Source organism: Dama dama, chromosome 12 (assembly GCF_033118175.1).
Source record: "Dama dama isolate Ldn47 chromosome 12, ASM3311817v1, whole genome shotgun sequence".
NCBI lineage: Eukaryota > Metazoa > Chordata > Mammalia > Artiodactyla > Cervidae > Dama > Dama dama.
The window spans coordinates 82,708,704-82,732,080 of NC_083692.1; the positions used below are offsets into that span (position 1 = coordinate 82,708,704).

The window sequence follows — 23,377 nt, forward strand, 5'->3', positions numbered from 1 at the left end:
GCATGTGGTTATGTTGTGTGTGTGTGGACTTGTCTATGTGGTTATGGTGTGTGTGTAGACTTGTGCATGTGGTTATGGTGTGTGTGTGGATTTGTGCATGTGGTTATGGTGTGTGTGTGTGGACTTGTGTATGTGGTTATGGTGTGTGTGTGGACTTGTGCATGTGGTTGTGGTGTGTATGGACTTGTGCATGTGGTTGTGGTGTGTGTGGACTTGTGTATGTGGTTATGGTATGTGTGTGTAGACTTGTGTATGTGGTTATGGTGTGTGTGTGGACTTGTGCATGTGGTTATGGTGTGTGTGTGGACTTGTGCATGTGGTTGTGGTGTGTGTGGACTTGTGTATGTGGTTATGGTGTGTGTGTGTAGACTTGTGTATGTGGTTATGGTGTGTGTGTGTGGACTTGTGCATGTGGTTATGGTGTGTGTGTGGACTTGTGCATGTGGTTATGTTGTGTGTGTGTGGACTTGTCTATGTGGTTATGTTGTGTGTGTGGACTTGTGCATGTGGTTATGGTGTGTGTGTGGATTTGTGCATGTGGTTATGGTGTGTGTGTGTGGACTTGTGTATGTGGTTATGGTGTGTGTGTGGACTTGTGCATGTGGTTGTGGTGTGTGTGGACTTGTGCATGTGGTTGTGGTGTGTGTGGACTTGTGTATGTGGTTATGGTGTGTGTGTGTAGACTTGTGTATGTGGTTATGGTGTGTGTGTGGACTTGTGCATGTGGTTATGGTGTGTGTGTGGACTTGTGCATGTGGTTATGTTGTGTGTGTGTGGACTTGTGTATGTGGTTATGGTGTGTGTGTGGACTTGTGCATGTGGTTGTGGTGTGTGTGGACTTGTGCATGTGGTTGTGGTGTGTGTGGACTTGTGTATGTGGTTATGGTGTGTGTGTGTAGACTTGTGTATGTGGTTATGGTGTGTGTGTGGACTTGTGCATGTGGTTATGGTGTGTGTGTGGACTTGTGCATGTGGTTATGTTGTGTGTGTGTGGACTTGTGTATGTGGTTATGGTGTGTGTGTGGACTTGTGCATGTGGTTGTGGTGTGTGTGGACTTGTGCATGTGGTTGTGGTGTGTGTGGACTTGTGTATGTGGTTATGGTGTGTGTGTGTAGACTTGTGTATGTGGTTATGGTGTGTGTGTGGACTTGTGCATGTGGTTATGGTGTGTGTGTGGACTTGTGCATGTGGTTATGTTGTGTTTGTGTGGACTTGTCTATGTGGTTATGGTGTGTGTGTGGACTTGTGCATGTGGTTGTGGTGTGTGAGGACTAGTGCATGTGGTTGTGGTGTGTGTGGACTTGTGTATGTGGTTATGGTGTGTGTGTGTAGACTTGTGTATGTGGTTATGGTGTGTGTGTGGACTTGTGCATGTGGTTATGGTGTGTGTGTGGACTCGTGTATGATCACTGCCACGTTTTAGTGCCAGCATTAAGTCAGCTCCTCAAAATGAGTTGGGTAGTTTTTCATTCTTCAAAATCTTTTTTCTGTTTTTAATAGAAGAATCATTAGCAAAGAATAATATGTTTGTTAAAGATATGAATAATATCAACCCTATGACCAATGGTATTTAATGTTCCTCCAAATAGTTTTGTGTTTACTGATTTTTCAGGATTTTTAAATCTGGTTTGAGTTAATTTTGATGATTTGTGTTTTTCTGCGAAACAATTTGTTGATTAAATGTTTAAAGCCTACTACTTTTGTATTCATTGTGAATACTCTGTTAATGTTTAAATTATTTTTCACTATGATGTTAGCTTTCTATTCATGTTTCTTAATGTTCTTTCTATTCATGTTTTCTTTGATACATATTTGTCTTTCATTTCTTACATACTTATGTATTGATTTACATTTTTAACATATTTTCTCTTTTCTGTTAAATTATGAAATATTTTTTAGAATATAATATATATGAAAAAGGTATAATAAATACGTATAGACTCAAAATATTATCCAAGTAATAAAATATTACATGTAATTGAAGTCCACTGTGTACTTTGCCCAGCAGAATTATAAACACTACTATGAATTTAGTTTTTTTCTAAGTTTTATTAATTGAAATTATAAATGCAGTCAAAAGTGGAGAGATGCCCAAGTACCCATTGTTAAGCTTCATCACTTATTAATGTGGCCCATCTCTTTTCATCTGTATCTTCACCTCTGTTCCTTCCCAATTCTTTTAAAACAAATTCTAAAATAAAATCCCAGTTATCTAAAAGATAAGGGCTATGTTTGTAAAAATATTCATAATAATTAGGAAATTACTGTATAGCACACGGAACCCTACTCAATACTCTGTGATGGCCTATATGGGAAAAGACTCTTAAAAAAAAGGTGGATATATATATATAAAAATATGGTTTCCCATGTGGAACAGTGGTAAAGAATCTGTCTGCCAGTGCAGAAGATGCGGTTTTGATCACCCATTTGGGATCACCCTTGGAGTCAGAAATGGCAACCCACTCCAGTATTCTTGCCTGAAAAATTCCATGGACAGAGGAGCCTGATGGGTTGCAGTCCATGGAGTTGCAAAGTATCAGACACGACTGAACAGACATGCACGTATATTTACAATGGGTTCACCTTCCCGCACACTTGAAACTGACACAACACTACAAATCATCTATACTGCAAAAAATTTTTTAAAAAACTCACAATATTATTAAAATACCTAAAAATAAATAAGTTGGTTTTTAGTCTCAGCTGTATAGTCAATGTTGAGGTTTTCTTTTTTTTAATGATTTCCCTACAATTTCTTGTTTTTCATTGAGTTATAATTGACATACAATGTTAGTGCCAGCTGTTAAACATAATACAATATATTTCAAATATACAAAATACAATATGTTTCAAAATGATCATAGTAAGTCTAATCAACATCTTTCAGGATACATAGTTACAAAAAGTTTATTTTCTTGTGATTAGGATTTCTAAGACCTCTTCTAGCAACTTTCAAATATGGAATACAAGTTTTATTAACTGTTGTTACCATGTTGTGCATTCCATCCCCATGACATGTGACCTTTACATTATATCTGGAAGTTTGTACCTTCTGCCTTGAATTTGTTGTTGTTTTTCAGTTGCTCAGATGTGTCCAACTCTGCTACCCCATGGACTGCAGCACGCCGGGCCTCCCTATCCTTCTCTATCTCCCAGAGTTTACTCAAACTCATGTCCATTGAGTCGGTGATGCCATCCAACCATCTTGTCCTCTGTAGCTCCCTTCTCCTCCTGTCCTCAATGTTTCCCAGCATCAGGGTCTTTTCCAGTGACTCGGCTCTTCCCATCAGGTGGCTCAAATATTGGAGTTTCAGCTTCAGCATCAGTCCTTCCAATGAATATTCAGGGTTGATTTCCTTCAGGATTGACTGATTTGATCTCCTTGCTGTCCAAGGGACTCTCAAGCATCTTCTCCAGCACCACGGTTTGAAAGCATCAATTCTTTGGTGCTCGGCCTTCTTTATAGTCCAACTCTCATGTCTGTACATGACTAATGGAAAAACGATAGCTTTGGCTATATGGACCTTTGTTGGCAAAGTGACGTCCCTCCTTTTTAATACTCTATCTAAGTTCATCAAAACTTTTCTCCCAAGGAGCAAGCATCTTATAATTTCATGACTGCAGTCACTGTTGCAGTGATTTCGAAGTCCAAGAAAATAAAATCTGTCAGTTTCAATTTTTTCCCTATCTGTTAACCATGAAGTGGTTGGACCAGATGTCATGATCTTAGTTTTTTGAATGTTGAGTTTTAAGCCAGCTTTTTCACTCTCCTCTTTCACTCTCATCTAGAGGCTCTTTAGTTCCTCTTCGCTTTCTGCCCTTAGGTTAGTGTCATCTGCATATCTGAAGTTATTGATATTTCTCCTGGCAATCTTGATTCTAGCTTGTGCTTTATCCTGCTTGGCATTTCCCATGATGTACTGTCCATATAAGTTAATAAGCAGGGTGACCGTGTACAGCCTTGATGTACTCCTTTCCCAATTTTGAGCCAGTCCATTGTTCTATGTCCAGTTCTAACTGTTTCTTCTTGACCTGCATACAGGTTTCTCAGAAGGCAGGTGAGGTAGTCTGGTATTTCCATCTCTTTAAGGTCTTAATTTTCCAGTTTCTTGTGATCAGCATAGTCAGTGACTTTAGTGTAGTCAATGAAGCAGATGTTTTTTTTCTGGAATTTCTTGCTTTTTCTATGATCCAGTGAATGTTGGCAATTTGCTCTCTGGTTCTTCTGTGTTTTCTAAATCCAGCTTGTACATCTGGAAGTTCTAGGTTCACATACTGTTGAAATCTAGCTTGAAGGATTTTGAGCATTACCTTGCTAGCATGTGAAATGAGCACAACTGTATGGTAGTTTGAACATTCTTTGGCATTGCCTTTCTTTGGGATTGGAATGAAAACTGACCTTTTCCAGTCCTGTGGCCACTGCTGAGTTTTCCAAATTTGCTGACATACTGAGTGCAGCACTTTAACAGCATCATCTTTTAGGACTTGAAATAGCTCAGCTGAAATTCCATCACCTCCACTGGTTGAATTTAGTTTTTATTATCATTCTTATTTTTATATTTTCAAAATAGATAGATGTGTCCATACAGAATATATAGTTTTCTGAATGTTTTCACACTTTATATGTGTTATACTGTATATATCATTCTAAAACTTGACTTTTTGACTTCATATTTTGTTTTTAAGATTTTTCAGAAAAAAAAAAGATTTTTCAGTGTTGGCTTATACATTGTAGATTCTTCTTTGAGCTGTTGAATAAAATTCTCTTATATGAATAAAACATAATTTTTCTTTTTTAGTGGGGAGTGAGGTTATTTGTAATTTTCCATTTATGGATAGTACTATGATAGGCCTTGTACATATATCCTTGTTAACATGTGTGAGAATTATTCTAGGATATAATTCAATGAATGAAATCTTGGGTATGATATATACACATATTGAGCTTTATTGTTACTGACATATTACTGTCTATAGTGATTATACCAATTTATACCAGGGTATGGAAGTCACCTTTGCCCACGTTGTTGCCAGTTTGTATTTGTTTGTTCCCTTAAAAACATTTCTTACATCTGTTGCATAAGTCATTCGTTTTCCGATGGTCAGTTTTAATAATAATTGCTTGCATGAAGAAATACTCCTCAGAATATTACAGTGTTTTTTTTTATCATATATGTTTTTTCTTAGTTTTGTCATTTTGTATAATCTGCATTATCGATAATTTGATTCTTGAAATATTTTAGATATATCTGAAAGGTTGAGGTTTTTACATTTAAACTTTGGCTATTCATCTTGTGAAGTTAATTTGCCTGAATATGTTTCTGTTGTTTGGAATTAGAAGATTCAGCAATGGATGCTCCAAAAGAAGGTTTATTTATTTTAAAACATGATTGACCTGTCATGAGTTTGCTGGTGGCAGGGTAATGACTCATTGTTGTTTTATAAGTGTAAAAACATGAACTGAAGTGATACATGAGAACTTCATGATTATTTTGGCTTCTATAGAGAGAGTAAGAATGAAGGAAGCATCAACTTTATTTTAAAGTTTAGCATCTGTAAGTGAAAATAAACATCTGAAACATCAATAACTATCCATTGTAATGTTCCTGGAATTCAAGATATATTGTTGGGATGCCCCTCGTGGTCTAGTGGCTAAGACTCCATGTTCCCAAAGCAGAAAACTTGGATTCGATTACTGGTCAGGGAGCTCAGATCCCATATGCCACAACTTAGACTTGGTGCAGCCAGATAAATTCAGTTAATAAACAAGAATTTAGAAAAAAAAAGTATTGTCATTTTTTAGTCCTTGTATCCAGGTTGTGGGATTATGACTGACTGTCTTAAAATATTTTTTGTGCTATTGTGTATTTTTCATACTCTGCGCAATGAAACATGTTTCTCTGTTATGATCAGAAAGAAAACTTTAAAAAGACCAAACTGTCTTATTTACCCTTTGTGTCTTTTTTGTGGTGAAGAAGGGTGAGTGGGACACTTAAATTCCACTTTGGCCAATAATTAAATTGCCCAGTGTATTGTCTTTTTGTTTTTTCTCTATTGCATATTTGCTTTTCTCATTATGTTTTTCTCTGTTTGATGTTTCAATAAGTAATTCAACCATTGTTATAAATCTTATATTGAATTTACTTTTCTGTTGTATAGGTTAAAGAAGAGATGCTGTTCGAGGCACTAGTTACAAGGAAGACTGTGACAGTGGGAGAAAAGCTTATTTTACCATACAAACTGGCAGAGGTATGAATAGATTTTCTTTGAAATCGGGGAACTCTAAATGCTTTTTGAAGTTTAGGTTTATATTCTTGCTCTTAATAGAATGAAAATGACAGTAGTGTTGATTGAAATATTTTCTGGGCTCTTGAAACTTGATTATGAATTTTCTATCAACTTGGAAACTTTTAAAGTTGAATGTGATTGAAACAGTATGCTTACATTTTTCTCCAATGGTCTTAATCTCATCACCATTTTTAATTTTCATTTGATTAATATGGATAGGTAGCAATATTTGACACAAATGATTTTTTCTTCTTGAGCACATCATATCTTCTGGCACATCATACTCTTGGGTTACTTTTCCATTGTTGGCCACTCCTTGGCAGTTCTTTTTGTTTGTTTTTTTCTTCTTCCTGAGTCTGTTGATAAAGGATGGGGTTCCGTAGGACAGTCTTTGTCTTCTGTATACTTTTTATCTCAATTGTCTCACTCAGCCCCATGGCTTTAAATGTCATCTGTATAGTAAGGCTTCCACTAAAGTTTTATTGCTACAGGGAGCCAATATTACTGTTTTACCACTCAAGTATATGAGAGTGGGCTTCCCTGGTGGCTCAGAGGGTAAAGCATCTGCCTACAATGCGGGAGACCTGGGTTCGATCCCTGGGTCAGGAAGATCCCCTGGAGAAGGAAATGGCAACCCACTCCAGTACTCTTGCCTGGAAAATCCCATGGACTGAGAAACCTGGTAGGCTACAGTCCACGGGGTCACAAAGGGTCGGACATGACTGAGCGACTTCACTTCACAGTGAAATTGCTCAGTCGTGTCCAACCCTTTGTGACCTCATGGACTATGCAGTCCATGGAATTCTCCAGGCCGAAATACTGAAGTGGGTAGCCTTTCCCTTCTCCAGGGGATCTTCCCTTCCCAGGGATTGAACCCAGTTCTCCTGCATTGCAGGTGGATTCTTTACCAGCTGAGCCACAAGGGAAGCCCAAATATACTGGAAGTATATAGGAGTAGGAAAATTATTGAAAGGTCTACTACTTTATGGTGAAATTTTACAGAAATGATGAGAAATCATAGTGATGACTATTATAAACGTAGGATAAGAATGTGAGACTAGAAGACATGGAGGTGGGAAAATAGTGATTTAAGTGTAAAGAATGCTCTCTAGGCAGACGTTGATCCATTCATCGCATTTTTTTGGGTCTCTCCTGATTGTACCTGTCCGCATTTCTTCATTATTCAGGTATCTTATGTCATATTTTATAGCTGCCAACTTTGAGAGCGCCATTGTAGGCCACAGAAAAAGAAACCATTTAAGAGTTTTGCTCTTCTTTTACATAAAGGTTCAATGCTTTTATATTTTCTTTCTCCACTTTTTTGATTATTAAATATTTGTTATGTTTATTTGCATCTTTTAACTTTAAATTCAGCTTTCTGAGATTATTTTTGTTGCCCCTGTTTTATTTTGGTTTATGTTTGTTTAGTCTGGAAGATCCCCTGGAGTAGGAAATGGCACCCCAGTCCAGTATTCTTGCCTGAAAAAATCCATGGGCAGAGGAGCCTGTGGACTATATCCCTTGGGGCTGCAAAGAGTCAGATACAACTGAGCAACTGAGCATGTTTGTTTGGTGTATTTATTATTTATTTAGGAAATATTTGAAAAAGCTTTTTGTGTCTAGAATTGTGCTAGGCATTATGGGTAAAATGAAGAGCAGTCCTTAAGGATTTTAGTATTTTTTTCGGAAAAGCAATGGAAAGAAGTGTTTTAAGCAAAAAAGTTGCCTTAGAGTTTTTTTTTTTTTTTTTTTAGGACAATCTGACAGCAACGTGAACAATCAGTTGGAGGAGAGTGTTAGTTTCCTGTAGCTGTGTAACAAGCTTTAGTGACAATACAACACAAAGTTATTATCAGAAAGTTTCCATGGATCTGGGCCTGGGTTAGCTGGGTCCTCTGCTCAGGGTTTCACCAGGCTGAAGTCAAGATATTCTTGATGGCTGTTTTTTAATCTGAGACTCAACATCCTCTTTCAGGTTCACAATTTGTTGGCAGGATTCACTTCCTTGTAGGACTGAGGTCCATAATTTCTTGTTTGCTGTTAGGGGCCATTCTCAGCAGCTAGAGTGTACTTGGCATTTCCTATCGTGTGGTCCTGTACACGGCATAGCAGTTTGCTTCTTCAGGTCCAGCACGAGAACCTCTGAGGCATGCGCTCACTCCCTAGTAAGCCACCTCTACCTGGGACAGTATCTCTTGAGTTAACTAAAAATTTCAGCTAATTTGGGGCCATAATTATATATTTAAAATCCCTTCACCTTCGTCATATAACATAAGATAGTATAGGAGTGAAATCCATCATCTTTACAGTCCTGCTGTCACTAACTGTGAGGGGATTTAGAGAGGAAGGGGATTTAGAGAGCATGTGTACCCAGTGATGGGAGTCTTGGGAACCATCTTAGGATTCTAACACAGAGGGCAAGAGTGAATGTGCAAAGGTGAGTTTGGAGGCTATAGTAGTTACTACTCCTGAGGAGAAAGATGCTTACTGCTGTGTCTAGAAAGGTGACATTCTGATAGGTAGAAGTGGGTGTATTTAAAAAGAAAAAAATTTAGAAGATTAAGTCAACAAGATTTGGCAGTGAGTTCTTAGTGGGAAGCAGGGAGAAAGAAGGAGACGTCAGGCATGAATCCTGATTTTGTGGTACATACAACTGTAAGAATATTGGTAACATTCAGTGAGACAGGAAGCGCTAAACAAGATCTTGTTTGAGTGGGAAAATGATTAATTGGTATTTGGGCTTATTGAGGTCAAGCTATGACAAGACTGCATTTCAGAGAAAAGAGGCTAAAAGTGTAATATTGGGAGTTATGGTGCAAAAAGGCATATTCATATATTTGAATTTTCTCTGAATCTTTTAATTTGACATGAAGGATTGTCCTTTAATGAAAAATTCAGCTCATTTATATTGATTATGGCAACTAGCATGTTTTCTTATTCTATGTTTTAAAATATTTTGCTTTTGCTGAATTTAATCAGATTTTCTTAATCCGATATTCCCCCCCCCCCACCCCTCAGAAGCATAGAATGATTATTCTCTCTATATATTCTGCTATTGATTTTCTTGATATTTTAAAGATACTTTGTTGATCACTTGCCTATGAATAGAATTTTAGGTCCACATTATTTTTTCTCTCAGAACTTCTAAACATTTTCCAATTATTTTCAAGTTTTAATTGTTGGATAGAGAATTTGATGCCTGTTTTCTCTTTTTCTATGTAGGTAATAGTAATTAGTTTGTGTTCTAGCAACTTGAAGCTTTTTTTTCCACTTAAATTCAGAAATTCATTCATCATTTACATGTAGTCAGTTGTTGTATTGTCTCCATTTTACAGTTGTAAGAAAAAATTGTAGCCTAAGAGTTTCAGCAAGTTGACAAATTTCAAATTGTTAGAATAAGTAAGAAACTGAAATTGGAATATAGTCTAGCTCTTAGTCAATGCTCTGTACCTACTCTAATATATAAACTTCAAAATAAGTCCCTAAATAATAAATACGTAAATTATTAGGATTTGCTTTTTTAAGTGATAGTATTCAATCGTCTAAGACATGTGCTTCCCCAACCCTCTTTTTAGGTTGAGTGCCTTCTAAATGTTGAATTTTCTTCAAGTAATTTTCTTCATTTTTTAGATCAGTTTCAGGTTTTCACAAAAACTCAGTATATATACAGAGTTTCCATAAACTGGGGAAAGCTTGAGGTGAGGGAAAAAAATAAATCACCATAACTCCGTAATGAAAGAATTGTTAGTGTTTGGGGAGGAAGAGCTTCTAGATGTTACTGTGGATGACAGGCTGAAGACAACTAGGAATGTATTGTGGTGGTATTATTATTGTTTCAAGTTCCACAGATAACTGATGCTGTTTGCTAACAGGTTTATTCCTATTCCTGGAATATTCTTCCTCACTTTAGCTGGCAAAGTTCATTTGTTAATAAACTTCCTATTCTATCTTCTTTACTAGATGAAATATATACCCCAATTTTTAGTAAAGCTATTTTGAATTGAGTGACCTACATTTTGCTTTTTTAATCTTTCATGGCAGTTTTAGCCTGGATTTCCTGAGTTGGATTAAATTAATGAGTATATATAGAAAACTTCAATTATAAATTATTGAGATAAAAATTAATTTATTTTTCAAGATAATAAGCTTTTTTTTTTCCAGATTGTTGCCAATTTCACTTGGATTCCTAACTTTTTTTTTTCCCTAGGCTGTGACAGTGAGGAACTCTATGGCTAAGTCTTTATATAGTGCCCTGTTTGACTGGATCGTTTTTCGGATTAATCATGCACTTATGAATAGTAAAGATTTGGAGCAAAATACCAAGGTAGACATATGTTGGACCCTAATATATTTTTCCTGAAAAACTGTTTTAATAAAATGGTTAATGCATGACTTTTAAAAACACAGAATTGTATATAGCAATAAGTATCACCTTATAGTATTCACCTTATATCACCTTATAATATTTCCTGATATTTCTCTCCTTACTACTGTTTCTATGACCCTATTCAGGGAAACTGTTCTTTCTGTGCGTCAGAGCTTTTACCCTATGTCCTTACATTCCTGTAGATGTACCTGTACAGAGTTGCTTTTAAATGTAAAAAGAGGATCATGCTACCTGCATTGTTTCTAATTTGTATTTTTTTAACCTAGCTATGTCTTGATATATATCTGGACCTCATTATTTTTAATATTGTAATATTATATAATATGCATATGTAGCATAAATTCAAATATATTCAAATACATTTTTTATTGTTATAAATGATTATGTAGGAGATATTCTTTGTGCAGATTTCTCTAGGATAAAATCCTCAAATTCTTGGACTTAAGGATACGTATATATTTAAAAAGTTTGGTTGCTACTGCTAAGTGGCTTTTCAAAAAAGACTACACCTCGTTAAAGATGAATGGAAGTGCCTGTTTCCCTGTGACTTTACTCAGTTGAACATTATCAGTATTTTCATCTTGCTAATCTGATAAGGGGGACTATTTTATTATCAATCTTTTCAGTGTTAGATGAAAGACGAGTATCTTCTCATGTTTTCTCTATTTTATTATTTCTTTATATATTTTTGCTATTTTTATCTTATTTGTCATTTTATTACAAGTCATTTTGGATATTGCAGAGACAAAGTTTCTGATACATAGTGCAAATATTTTCTCAACTTATAAGATTTGTTCGTATTATGTTCTTAAGCCTATATATTTTAAAGTTTTGTCCCCAGTTAAATCTGTCATTATTTTACTTTATTGCCCTAGGTTTTATTTGTTTATTTTCCTTATATAGGAAGGGCTTGTCTAGGCCAAGTTTATAAAGTATGAATGTTTATTCTCATACTTTTAGAATTTAATTTCTGTTCATGTTTGTGTTCACAGTTATGTTTATGTTTTTTCCCCAGCTGGATTTTATTTTTTAACATGGTAGATTTTAGATATTTACCTTTAATCTTTTCAAATCCATTTTTATTCCCCAACAACTTTTATGAAATAGTCTACCTTTTCAGGCCAAATAGCAACGTCATCTTTATTACTTAATCCTACCGTCTTAAATATATTAATACAGTTGCTCTTATATGACCATGTCATGCCTTAAGTCCACTGGTAGGAAATTGATTTAAATTTTAATCTAATTTACCAAATTGATTTCTTTCTGAAGATCATTATTTTCACTGCTTTTTGTAAGGGCTTAGAATTAGTCAGCAGAAGTAATCAAACAAAACACTCATAATGGAGACTTTTAAAAGTCTCTTGCTATTTATCACTCATTACATCAGTTTGCCCAGTATTTCTTAGCACCAGTGGAGAAAAATTGTTTCATTTAATCACAGCTGTCATACAACTCTATTTTAAGCATGAGGTGGGGTGTGGGAAGAATAATAGTTTGGGGTGTTAGGACTGAATATTCAACGTCCTTAGCAAGAAGTTAGAAGATTGTTTCTGGAAGTGTCATATCAAGAAATAGAAGAATAAGCACTTTTTACTATATTATACTATTCTGTACCACATAACTAAAAAGATTTGAGTGTTTTTGACTTTAGGGAGCAGAAATTGAGGATGGTGAAGTGGTTTGCTGTAATCTTTTTAGAACTGTTAAATGTCATAAATCTTTTTTTTTTTAAGTTAATGTCATAAATCTTGTATGACTACTTTGCTAAAAGTTTTTAATCTTGTAACTTCAAAAAACCACATATTCTGATATCCAGTTTCATTTCTAGCCTGTGTAAGACAAGAAATATGCTTGTTAGCTTATCTTAAAGCAAAATTTTATTGGGATAGAGAAGTCAAACTAGGAAAATTTGCATGATCCTTTGGCAGAACCAGGCATACCCAGGGTTAACCTAGCTTTACTTTACTAACCTTCTGACTTTCCAATAGCCTTTTTTTTTTCCCTTCCCTTGTCTCTGGGGATTTAGAGATTTGTGGTATTGAGGTAACAAGTCTTTAACTCTGCTTTGTACATTTCTGTGAAGTAATCAGTGAATTACATGTGTTAAAACTTTGGATGTATTTTTATAATTAAGATAAAAAGAAAATGATGACGATAAAGAGAACTAAAGTGCTTTTTATTTTTAGTATATTTTGGTTGACCACTGGGTCCCCTCAAATTTTCCTCTACTGCTGTCAAAGAACTTTGAACATTTTGCTACTTATATTGTGACTCTTGTTCATGAAATAAATTTAAGCATCATTTTTTAACCATAATTTCTTTCTTGTTTTTCACAGACTTTGTCCATTGGTGTTCTTGATATTTTTGGGTTTGAAGATTATGAAAATAACAGCTTTGAACAGTTCTGTATTAATTTTGCTAATGAACGTTTACAACACTACTTTAATCAGCATATCTTTAAATTGGAGCAAGTGAGTACCTGAATGGGCTTCCCAGGTGGCTTGGTGGTAAAGAATCCGCCTGCCAATGCAGGAGATGCAGGAGACGTGGGTTCAATACCTGGGTTGGGAAGATTCCCTGGAAGAGGAAATGGCAACCCACTCTAGTATTCCTGCCTTGAAAATCTCAAGGACAGAGGAGCCTGGCGGGTTACAGTGCATGGGTTCACAACTGAGCGACTGAGCACACACATGTGTGAGGATGTGAATGTGTGTCCACTTGCCCCTTCCCCACTCCCTGAACCCCCACCTGCACCTTCACATACACCACATAAGTTTTTTGAGTCATAGTCATGATAAGTATTTTAAGTGTTGATTTCAATAAAGATATTATTATCTTCATATTAGTGTAAGCAAATGACAGATGAGAGCATAGATTTTTAGGCCTTATCACACAGGGTATTCTGTTTTAATTAAAAGGCCTCAAGTAGAATCAGTAATATGTGCTTATTTGATGGAACCTTTGAATGAAAAGATCTATGGATTTGTTTTGATTTTTGTTGATGTTTTTGATTTTTAATTGCTTTTGTGGCCTTGGTCACAGTGTGTCATATTAAGTATGCTTGTTTGATTCCTTTGATCTCTTTAGTTCAAGGATGGGATAGAGGAGCTTATTAATAGAATCTTAAATCAGCTTAGAATGTGGATACAAAGAAACAGGACAGTATAGAGAGTACCAAATTGAGTAACTACATGTTTTTTATGAAATGCTCAAATTGACTGAATTAGGATAGGAAGAGTAAGCCATCAGTTTACATGAGAATTCTTAGGGTAACTGCAGGGTCGAAAGAAATGTGGGTTCTTTCTCTAAGCCAGGTTTGAATTCAGTAACAAGTTGAGTTTATAGCACAGAAGTTAAGTTTGCGTATGAAGACATAAATAGAAGGTGGGTTCACATTCAACTCAAAGGAATAATGAAGAAAAGAAATGAACAGAAAATCACAACAGTTTCCTGTCATTGGGGCTTGCTCTGTCTTGGCTTTAAGCACAACTATTTAAGCACCACTGTTAAAAGATAGTATTATTTTCTATAATATCACCTAACATGTAGTGCTTACCATTAAGTGATAGAAATAAAAATATACCAAAGATGCTTTGGGAGGAAACATTTTGAGAATTTTAATTACTGAAGTTCACTTCTAAGTCTTGCCCAAAATTAATACATGGGAGAGATATGTAATATATTGCCATGCAGGATGATAGGTACTAAAATCAGATATAAGGTAAAGTAGTGATAGAAAGAGTCGGACACGACTGAGCGACTTCACTTCACTTTTCACTTTCACGCATTGAAGAACGAAATGGCAACCCACTCCAGTGTTCTTGCCTGGAGAATTCCAGGGACGGTGGAGCCTGGTAGGCTGCCGTTTATGGGGTCGCACAGAGTCAGACACGACTGAAGTGACTTAGCAGCAGCAGCAGTGATAGAAAGGATGAAATTTATTAGAATTTGTTGAAAGTCTGCAGAGATTTCCTAGGAATAGAGTGACTCTGGAATAGAGTTTTGAATAGAAAGTTGAGCTCACCAGACTCAATAGGGAAAAGACATTTTAAAGATAACAATATCTTTAAAACTGTGAGGGATAAAATAGCACAGCACTTTTGATGAACTGGAAATGATTCAGTGTAGCAAAAATACAGGGTATAAGGATGAGGGCAGGAAAGGAGATATGTTTGATGAGATAGTCTCGATCAGATAGTTGTTCAGAGAAGATTAGAATTTTTCTGTTAGAGAATGGGGAGCTATTTGAAGTATGTTTAGCAAACATTTGAATTGGAACTGTGGAAGATGTATTGAAGAGAGTCAATTATATTTCAGGCACTGTTAGCCGTTGAAGATAAACAGTTTAGAGTTGAGGAATCTTATTGTCAAGTTCATAATCTAGGGAGTTGTTCTTTTGTCTGTCCCACTTCTGGGGATGTCAGACTAGAAAATTTTGACCAAACGTGCCTTGCAGAACATCTAAAAAATGAAAAAACTGAACAAAACATAATTGAAAGCATTGGAGTACCTTCAAATAAGTGAAGTTTTACAGGGCTCAGATATGCAAGCGTGAAATCTAGGGAGATGAGCTCAGCATTCAGGGAATGCTTTGTTGCTAGAGACATTTCTCTTCTGGTAGAGGCTTCCAAAAAGGATTTTCTCCAGATTAAAGAGCAAAAGAGGAGCTCCCTGGCAACTCCCAGAGGCTTGAAGACCTCAAAGGGGTTATATCTTATAGTAAAGGTAAAGCAGAAATGGGGCTTTTCCAGTGGCTCAGTCAGTAAAGAATCCGCCTGCCGTACAGGAGACTGCCTGTAATGCAGGAGACCCAGGCTCAATCCCTGGGTCAGGAAGATCCCCTGGAGAAGGAAATGGCAGCCCACTCCAGTATTCTTGCCTGGGAAATCCCATGGACAGAGGAACCTGTCAGGCTACAGTCTGTGTGATCGCAAGAGTCAGACATGACTCAGTGACTAAGCCAACTACCAAAGCAGAAGTAGAGCAGACAGTCATCATAGGGGCTAAAGCTCAGTTTAAAATAATTTCAGTTCCTGATTGGGTTAAAACAGCGTAGAATTTCTAGTGTTCTTAGCCACCTGCTAAGAGTAAATCCAGTCTCTGATGGAGACTCATCTCATTACTAAAGTTATCTCTGCACTTTTCCACATGTGAGCATTCAGATTTTTAACTGAGATGTTTGTTTAAGACATACAAGGAAGGAAACCAACATGAGAAAAAACCAAGAGAAGTGAGACAGTAGACTACCATAGGGGATTCAGATAATGATCTTATCAAATATGAACTTTAACAGTGGTTTCAAGAAATTTTTTAAAGTGATAATTTTATTAAAGAACAGCAAACTTTAAAAAAAATCTTAAGTTTAGGAAAATCTAGGACTAAAAAGTAGGTGAAATTAAGAACATAATATTAATTTTCACAGATATAACTTAAGAGAAAATTAGTGATTTGGAAGATAGAAGAAATACCAGCTTGATGAATAAAGGCAGAAGATAGAAATATTGTAAGAGACATATGGGACATAGTGAAAAGATCTAACATGTGTTATAGGAATTCTGGAAAAACATGTAAAAGTGAGAGAATAGGATTGAAGCTATATTTGAAGAAACAATGGCTGATAATTTTCCAAAATTAAAACAAAAAAATCCAACATACGCACGTTTGAGAAGCCCTAAGAATGCAAATGTTGGATGAGTTACAAGCTGAAATCAAGCCAGTCAGGAGAAACATCAACGACCTCAGATACACAGATGATACCGCTCTAGTGGCAGACAGTGAAGAGGAGCCAAAGAGCCTGTTGATGAGGGTGAAGGAGGAGAGTGAAAGAGCCAGCTTAAGAGTGAATATTAATAAAAAACTAAAATCATGGCATCCAGCCCCATTACTGTGTGCCAGATAGGAAGGGAAAAGGTGGGAGTAGTGACAGATTTCCTCTTCTGGGGCCCTAAAATCACTGTGGATGGTGACTGCAGCCATGAAATCAGAAGATGGTTGCTTCCTGGCAGGAAAGTGATGGCAAACTTAGACAGCGTGTTGAAAAGCAGAGACATTACTCTGCTGACAAAGGTCTGTATAGTCAACACTGTGGTCTTCCCAGTGGTCATGTACGGTTGTGAGAGCTGGACCGTAAAGAAGGCAAAACACCAAAGAATTTATGCCTTTGAACTATGATGATAGAGAAGACTCCTGAAAGTCCCTTGGAAATTTCACAGTATTGAAATCACACAGATCTCAAAACCATACTGAAGTTATATCAGAAACCATCAACAAAAAGATAACTAGAGAATACTTTATGATTAAAAGTTAAGAAATGAATTTCTAACTAGCTTAGAAATTGAAAAAATTAGAGCACATATTGAACCTAATATGTTAAATATTAAAACTTGTGTCTAGGGCTGGTACACTGGGAAGACCCAGAGGGATGGGATGGAGAGGGAGGCAGGAGGGGGGATCGGGATGGGGAATACATGTACATCCATGGCTGATTCATGTCAATGTATGGCAAAAACCACTACAATATTGTAAAGTAATTAGCCTCCAACTAATAAAAATAAAGGGAAAAAAAAAACAAACGTGTCTAAAGGTGTACTTTAGTCACTGAAGAAATTTGACTAATGATATAATTAGAGGAAAATTTTATAGCTGTCAGAATATTTTAGGATTGAAGAGCAATGAGTTAACACATTTGAAAATGATCAGAAACCTAAACAAAAGGAAATAATAAAAGAAAAAATAAAAATGAAAACAAATATATTATGGGAAGGGATCGACAAAAATCATAAACTTTGAAACGTAAGTAATACTTTGAAATGACCAATAACATTTATAAAAGTCTCAAGAAATGCGTGGGAAAGAGACGGAGACACATAAAGACAGAGAGGGATATAAATAGCCAGAATTCCAATGATAAAGACTACATCATTGTATATTCTATACATATTAAAAAGTTACAGAATATACTAAACAACTTTATGTCCATAAGTAGACTTATCAAATAATCTGAGAAAAAACTTTTCAAAACTGTGTTGACACAGATAAAACAAAGTTCAAGTCTTTTAACTGTTGGGACTTCCCTTGCCATCCTTTGGTTGAGAAGCCGCCTGCCAATGCAGGGGACATAGTTTCCATCCCTGGTCCAGGAAGATCCTACATGTCGTGGAGCAGCTAAGCCCGTGTGCCACAACTAGTGAGCCTGGGCACTTGGAGCCCATGCTCTGCAGTGAGAGAAGCCACCCCAGTGAGAAGCCTACACACAGCTCCTAGAGAGTAGCCCCTGCTTGCTGCAACTAGAGAAGGCCTGTGTGCAGCAATGAAGACCCAGCGCAACCAAAAAAAAAATTACGTAGCTATTAAAGAAATTGAATATGTAATTAAAATTCTTTCCGTAAAGGACATGTAAGCCAAAATGGCACCATTGATGAATTCTGCCAATGGTGAGAGAAGTATTTTCAGTTTGACATAAATTTTTATGTGGAATACATAAAAGGGGACAATTCTGAATATATTTTGGGGAGCCAAGATAACCTAAATCTGTGAAGAACATTAGTAGTAGAAGTTTTCAGTTTGCTAATATTTGTTTAAATATTTAATTAGCAAATTAAATCCAGCAAGATATACAAAAGGATAATATATCAGAACCAAGTGGAGTTTTTTTGGTGTGTATTATATCTGACCACCAATTAGTTTAATTCATCTTTTAACAAGACAGAAGAAGAAAAAAATTCATGGTGTTCTCAATAAAAATATAAAATGCATTTGATAAAATTACATACTCAGTCTTGTTCAAAACAAAACCTTTAGCAAACTAGGTATAGAAAGGAACTTCCTGATAAAGGCCATTTATAAAAAACCAACAGTTAATATCATACTTAATGGAAACAGACTAAAAGATTTCCCCCTAAGATTGAGAACAAGGCAAGGATGTTTTCTAAGAATTTTTTATCATGAATGTAGGCATATGAGGACATCCAAATGGAAAGTAAACATAGGAAAAGATATAGTCTTTAGGGAAAATAAACCCATACTTAAATATTTCTAGGCACTCACCAGAATGACTAAAATGAAAAAACTGATAATACAGATATTAGAGAAATACTGTGCACTGGGAAGTCTCATACACTGGTGGTGGGTGCATAGATTGGTACAGCCACTTTAGAAGGTTGTTTGGCAGTATCTTCTGAGTTTATATGTTTGTAGTTTATAAGCCTGTGGTTTCACTCTCCAAATCTGTATAAATGCTTACAAAAAGTTGTAAAGAAATGTGCATGATGCCATTATTTTTAATAGTCAAAGTTGGAAATGAGTGTAACGTCCATCAATAGTCCAGTAGATGAATGTATTGTATATAAATATATCACTGGTTCTTGAAGAGTTAGTTATTCTTCTCCCACCCCTACTGGTACAATCAGTATCACCTAGGCACCCCTTCCAAGTGCACTACCCCAAACTTGCTTATTCACAAATTCTGAGTTTGTGGCTTCTTTTTTTTAACAAACTCTTCATGTGATTCTCTTGTATTTTAAAGTTTGAAAGTTAACACTCCATAGCAGATTTTGGTATGCCTTTTCTATAAAAAAGTGTAAGTAAATCAGTCTTCTGGGTTTTGGAGGCCATGTGGTCTCAGCTGTGCAATTACTTTGAGAAAGCAGCCTAGACAATGCATAAATGAGTAAATGTAGTACTCCATAACCTGTGTCTTATAGCAATTAAAATGCATGTACTTTAGATGCATTTGACAACATAGATGTTTCTCTGAAACATAATGTTGAGTAACAGAAGAAAAGCCAGATGAAAGAATATATATTGCATGATTCTATATACATAGGATAATAGTTAACTTTGAGCAGGAGGCTCTGAATCACCATTGGGAAAATGGAATGAGAAGGGATTTTGAAATACTAGTAAAGAATATAAAAATCCATATGCTTACACTATCTAGTATGCTTTTTATCCATGCTGTGCAAAGGAATAGGGAAAAACCTTTACCGTTGCTTGGGGGTGACCTTTATATAGCATTACTTGCTTGTGAAACTATTGAGGGGGAAGAATTAAGTTAGCATTTACTTTTTACAATTAGAGTAACTAGTTTATACTAGGGCCCACTTTTCCTTTACAGGATAATGATAATGCAGAAAGAGTGATTAAGTTATTAAAATCACTGTTGCACGAAACCACTGTATTTGCTGAGAGGTATGCAAGTATAATCAGTGAATACTAAAACCATCAGATGAACAGGATATTAATTTGGTGCCTAAATATTATTGCAGTGTAGAACCTTCTTTATTTTCAGAATCATCTTTCTGCCAGTTTAAAAAGTAAAAGTAAAAGCATCACAGAGATGAATAAAAGTATTTATTTCCCATTGTAGAGGCTGAGGAAGGAACAGTGGGGGCTTCATAAGGGAGTTTTGAATGGTTACTCAGTGTGTGAGCTTTGAGTTATTTAGTCTTGGAATTGGGGAAACTACTCTGCCCCCGCCTTTTGAAAGTTATTCTGTTTTTTTTTGCCAAAGTTCAGTATGTATGAATTCTATATGATTTTTATCAGCAATCACTGGAAGTGGTAGTTTTCCACTTTTCTCAGACATTGTTTCATTAAATTCACTGTTGATGATTCAGTAGTTCTTTTTGATGGCTTTGAGTTGTGTGGGAGAAATTAGTCTTTTTCTTTTTATATATTTCCTTAGTGTAGTCATCAGATAGTGTAGGTAAAACAAATCAAACTTAATTTTCCATCTGAGTGGAATCACAAATAGGATTCTAATCAGAAAATTTGGTTGCATGTACCATTAAAAGAAAATAGACATATGCTGTATCACGATTTTATGTAACTGAAGTATACATTTCTTTCATTGTGTAGATTAATGATTTTTAAACGTTTAGTCTATTCTTTTAATCCTGGTAAAAACTTATTAATCCTTATCCTCACATACCTTTTATTTTCTGCAAGATGAATAAATTGTTAATTTGTTATTTCCTAGGAGGAATATAGAACTGAAGGTATCAGCTGGCACAATATAGACTATATTGATAATACCTGTTGCATAAATCTTATTAGCAAGAAACCAACAGGCCTGCTCCATCTTTTGGATGAAGAAAGCAAGTGAGTATGATTCTTTTCAGTTTTGTTATTGCCCATTTGAGTTTTTCATGTCTTCTTAAGCCCTAAACTTTCTTCTTAATGTTATTAGGAGCTAAAGTTTCCCTGGTATGCATTTTTTTGTGTGTTTCTAAGAAAATTGGATGGACTTGGCTATTGAACTCGTTTTTTCCTTGACTTTATCCAAATTTCTTCTGCGAAGTCACTTTGATGTTCAATTGTTGGTATATATTTTTTTTGCTTTGTGTTTCTCTCTTATTGAATTAAGTTTTAAATATGAGGTGTGTTTGCAGTTTTCTTGTTTAGTGGTGAAAAATATAATAATAGATTTGTGATGTCTGCCATGGCTGTGCAAGGTTTTAGTGACAGCATGTGTTAGATATTTGCCATCCCTTGGGAGCGCTGTTCAGTATACCAAACTTAAATACGTATGCTGCAGAAATAATGCTTCATGGAGCATCCTCCACTATGTTCTCAGTGCTCTAGAAAGTATTATTACAGTTTAATTATCCTAAGAGATGGCAAATCTAGAAATGGAGAAACCAAAGTGGTGGAGAGTGTGTTGGTTTTCTATGACTCTTTAGTAAAATATTTAGGGATTGAATTAGGTCACTTGATTCTTCGTTTAATACTATACCCATTAAACTCAGATATAAAATATTAAATAGTAACTTTCATAGGTAGGGTGACTGTATACCAGATTTGTGTAGGACAATTTAAAGTTTATACCTATTATTTATTTTAGTTATTAAAGGCAACTATTTTTACTCTAAGAATATCCTGATAGGTATGGTAAGTTATATGTTGTTGCCATATTAATATACCATAAATTCACAGAATTGCTGCATAGAATTATAAAGTAATATGGCAGAGCTGCAAAATATATTGGAGATTGCCAACAATTATATCTGCCTTCCCATCATTAGTCTATTTTCATTAATCTAAATGAATTAAAATTCAGCAAAAAGCATTTTAATTTTATGTGCAAAGTTGTAAACCTTTCTTGTATTGCTCTATATTTCCCAAAACATACATTATCTCTTATAAAATTGTGAGGTTAGTGGTTCTTAACTCTGCTTACATGCCTTACTTCTGATGTATTTTATTTTTGAAAGTGTCATAGGTGATTTTGATATTTAGTGTGGAGAACCATTGTGGTAGATACTGAGATGATAAGCAGTTATTTTGTTTGAGCTATCTTATGAACAAGAAAATTTAAGCAATTTGAGAAAAAGATCATATGTATAGTAAATGATGGACTTGAGATTCAAACCCTCCAGGCATTTCTGAATAAGAAGCTGTATTTTTGTCTTTTACTTGAAGTTTTGTTTTCCTTTTTTTATTGCAGTAACATTGGTTTATAACATTATATAAGATTCATGTGTACATTATATTTCTACTTCTGTATGCCCTACAGTATGTGGTCACTACCAAAAGTTTATTTTTTATCTGTCACCATACAGTTGATCCCTTTTTCCAATTTCGCCTTCCCCCTGCCCCATCTTCTCTGTTGTATACAAGCAAAATCAAAATACAAGAGTAAACCAAACAAAAACACAAATGAGCTACCGAGCGCAAAGTAATGAGCTCGTGCTTTGAAGTATTGTCCTTATTTGCTTCACCATAATGCTTAGACTGTGATGTCAGAAGTTCTTGTCTTCTAGCTCTATCAACTACCCTCAGCAAATTTCTTAATATCCTTAGTCCTCAGTTTTCCTGCATGCAAAAAGGAAATAATGATGATAAATTATAATGCTGTCTACTGTCTATCTTACAGTGGTTGTGAGCAGGAAATAAGCTATGGATATATAGTTAAAACATGAATAGAGCAAGGGGGTCTTGTCTGTTACTCTTTAAGCAAAGTTTCATTGAGTGCACATCTTATTATGTTATACAAAGATCATCTTTACCTGGTCAGTTGCTACCTCACAGAAATGTAAATATTGCCCAGTGAAGAGAATATCACCTCTTTGCTGTTACCCAAAAGCTTGTGGGGTTAAGCCATAGGTCGAGAAATTACAGGAAGACAGACTTTGGCTCAGTATAAGAAAGAGCTTTTTATTCATTAGAACTGATTAGCAACTGCTTCATAAAGTAGTAGAATTTTCCATTATAGTAATTATTTTGCATCATCTATCAAGGTACTTTTGCAGGTAGGAGATTGGACTGAATAACCTCTTAATTACCACTTCAATTGTGCTTCTATATCAACTCTCCGTAAAATTTTTAATAAACCATAGTATTATTTCCCTTGCTTTAAGTTAATCCTGTTATCTTTCCTTATAAATGGACCAGGTTTGTCTCTCTGTTTTAACGTCCCAGAAGATGCAAAAACATGAAATATTTTCCCTCTTTCATGTACCAGTAAAGAGGACTTGACAATAAATTAGTATCATTTGGAAAGAGCTGTTTTTGAAATCACTTTGAGTATTTTTCCTCTAAAAATATTTTGTTCTGTAGAGGATATATTACATGAAATATCATTACTGCTATTCCTGCTTCATTCAGTGTGTTTGTAGTGCTTTAGGAGCACATGTTGGAAGTTAGAATTCTTGTTTAATCTTGTCTTTGTTGTCTGCTGGCTGTTCAAATTTTATAAA

The 23,377-nt window shown here is 35.4% G+C and overlaps 1 protein-coding gene across 8 annotated transcripts in view; it reads left to right on the forward strand.

Annotated features, from left to right (window-relative positions):
- Positions 1-23,377, forward strand: part of MYO9A (myosin IXA) — a 239,522-nt gene that overhangs the window by 85,619 nt on the left and 130,526 nt on the right. For all 8 annotated transcript variants that reach the window (XM_061157939.1, XM_061157937.1, XM_061157942.1 and 5 more), the window contains 4 exons: positions 6,161-6,250; positions 10,497-10,613; positions 13,016-13,150; positions 20,659-20,780. In XM_061157939.1, the coding sequence (XP_061013922.1) occupies positions 6,161-6,250; positions 10,497-10,613; positions 13,016-13,150; positions 20,659-20,780 (464 nt within the window). The remainder of the gene's footprint in view (positions 1-6,160; positions 6,251-10,496; positions 10,614-13,015; positions 13,151-20,658; positions 20,781-23,377) is intronic.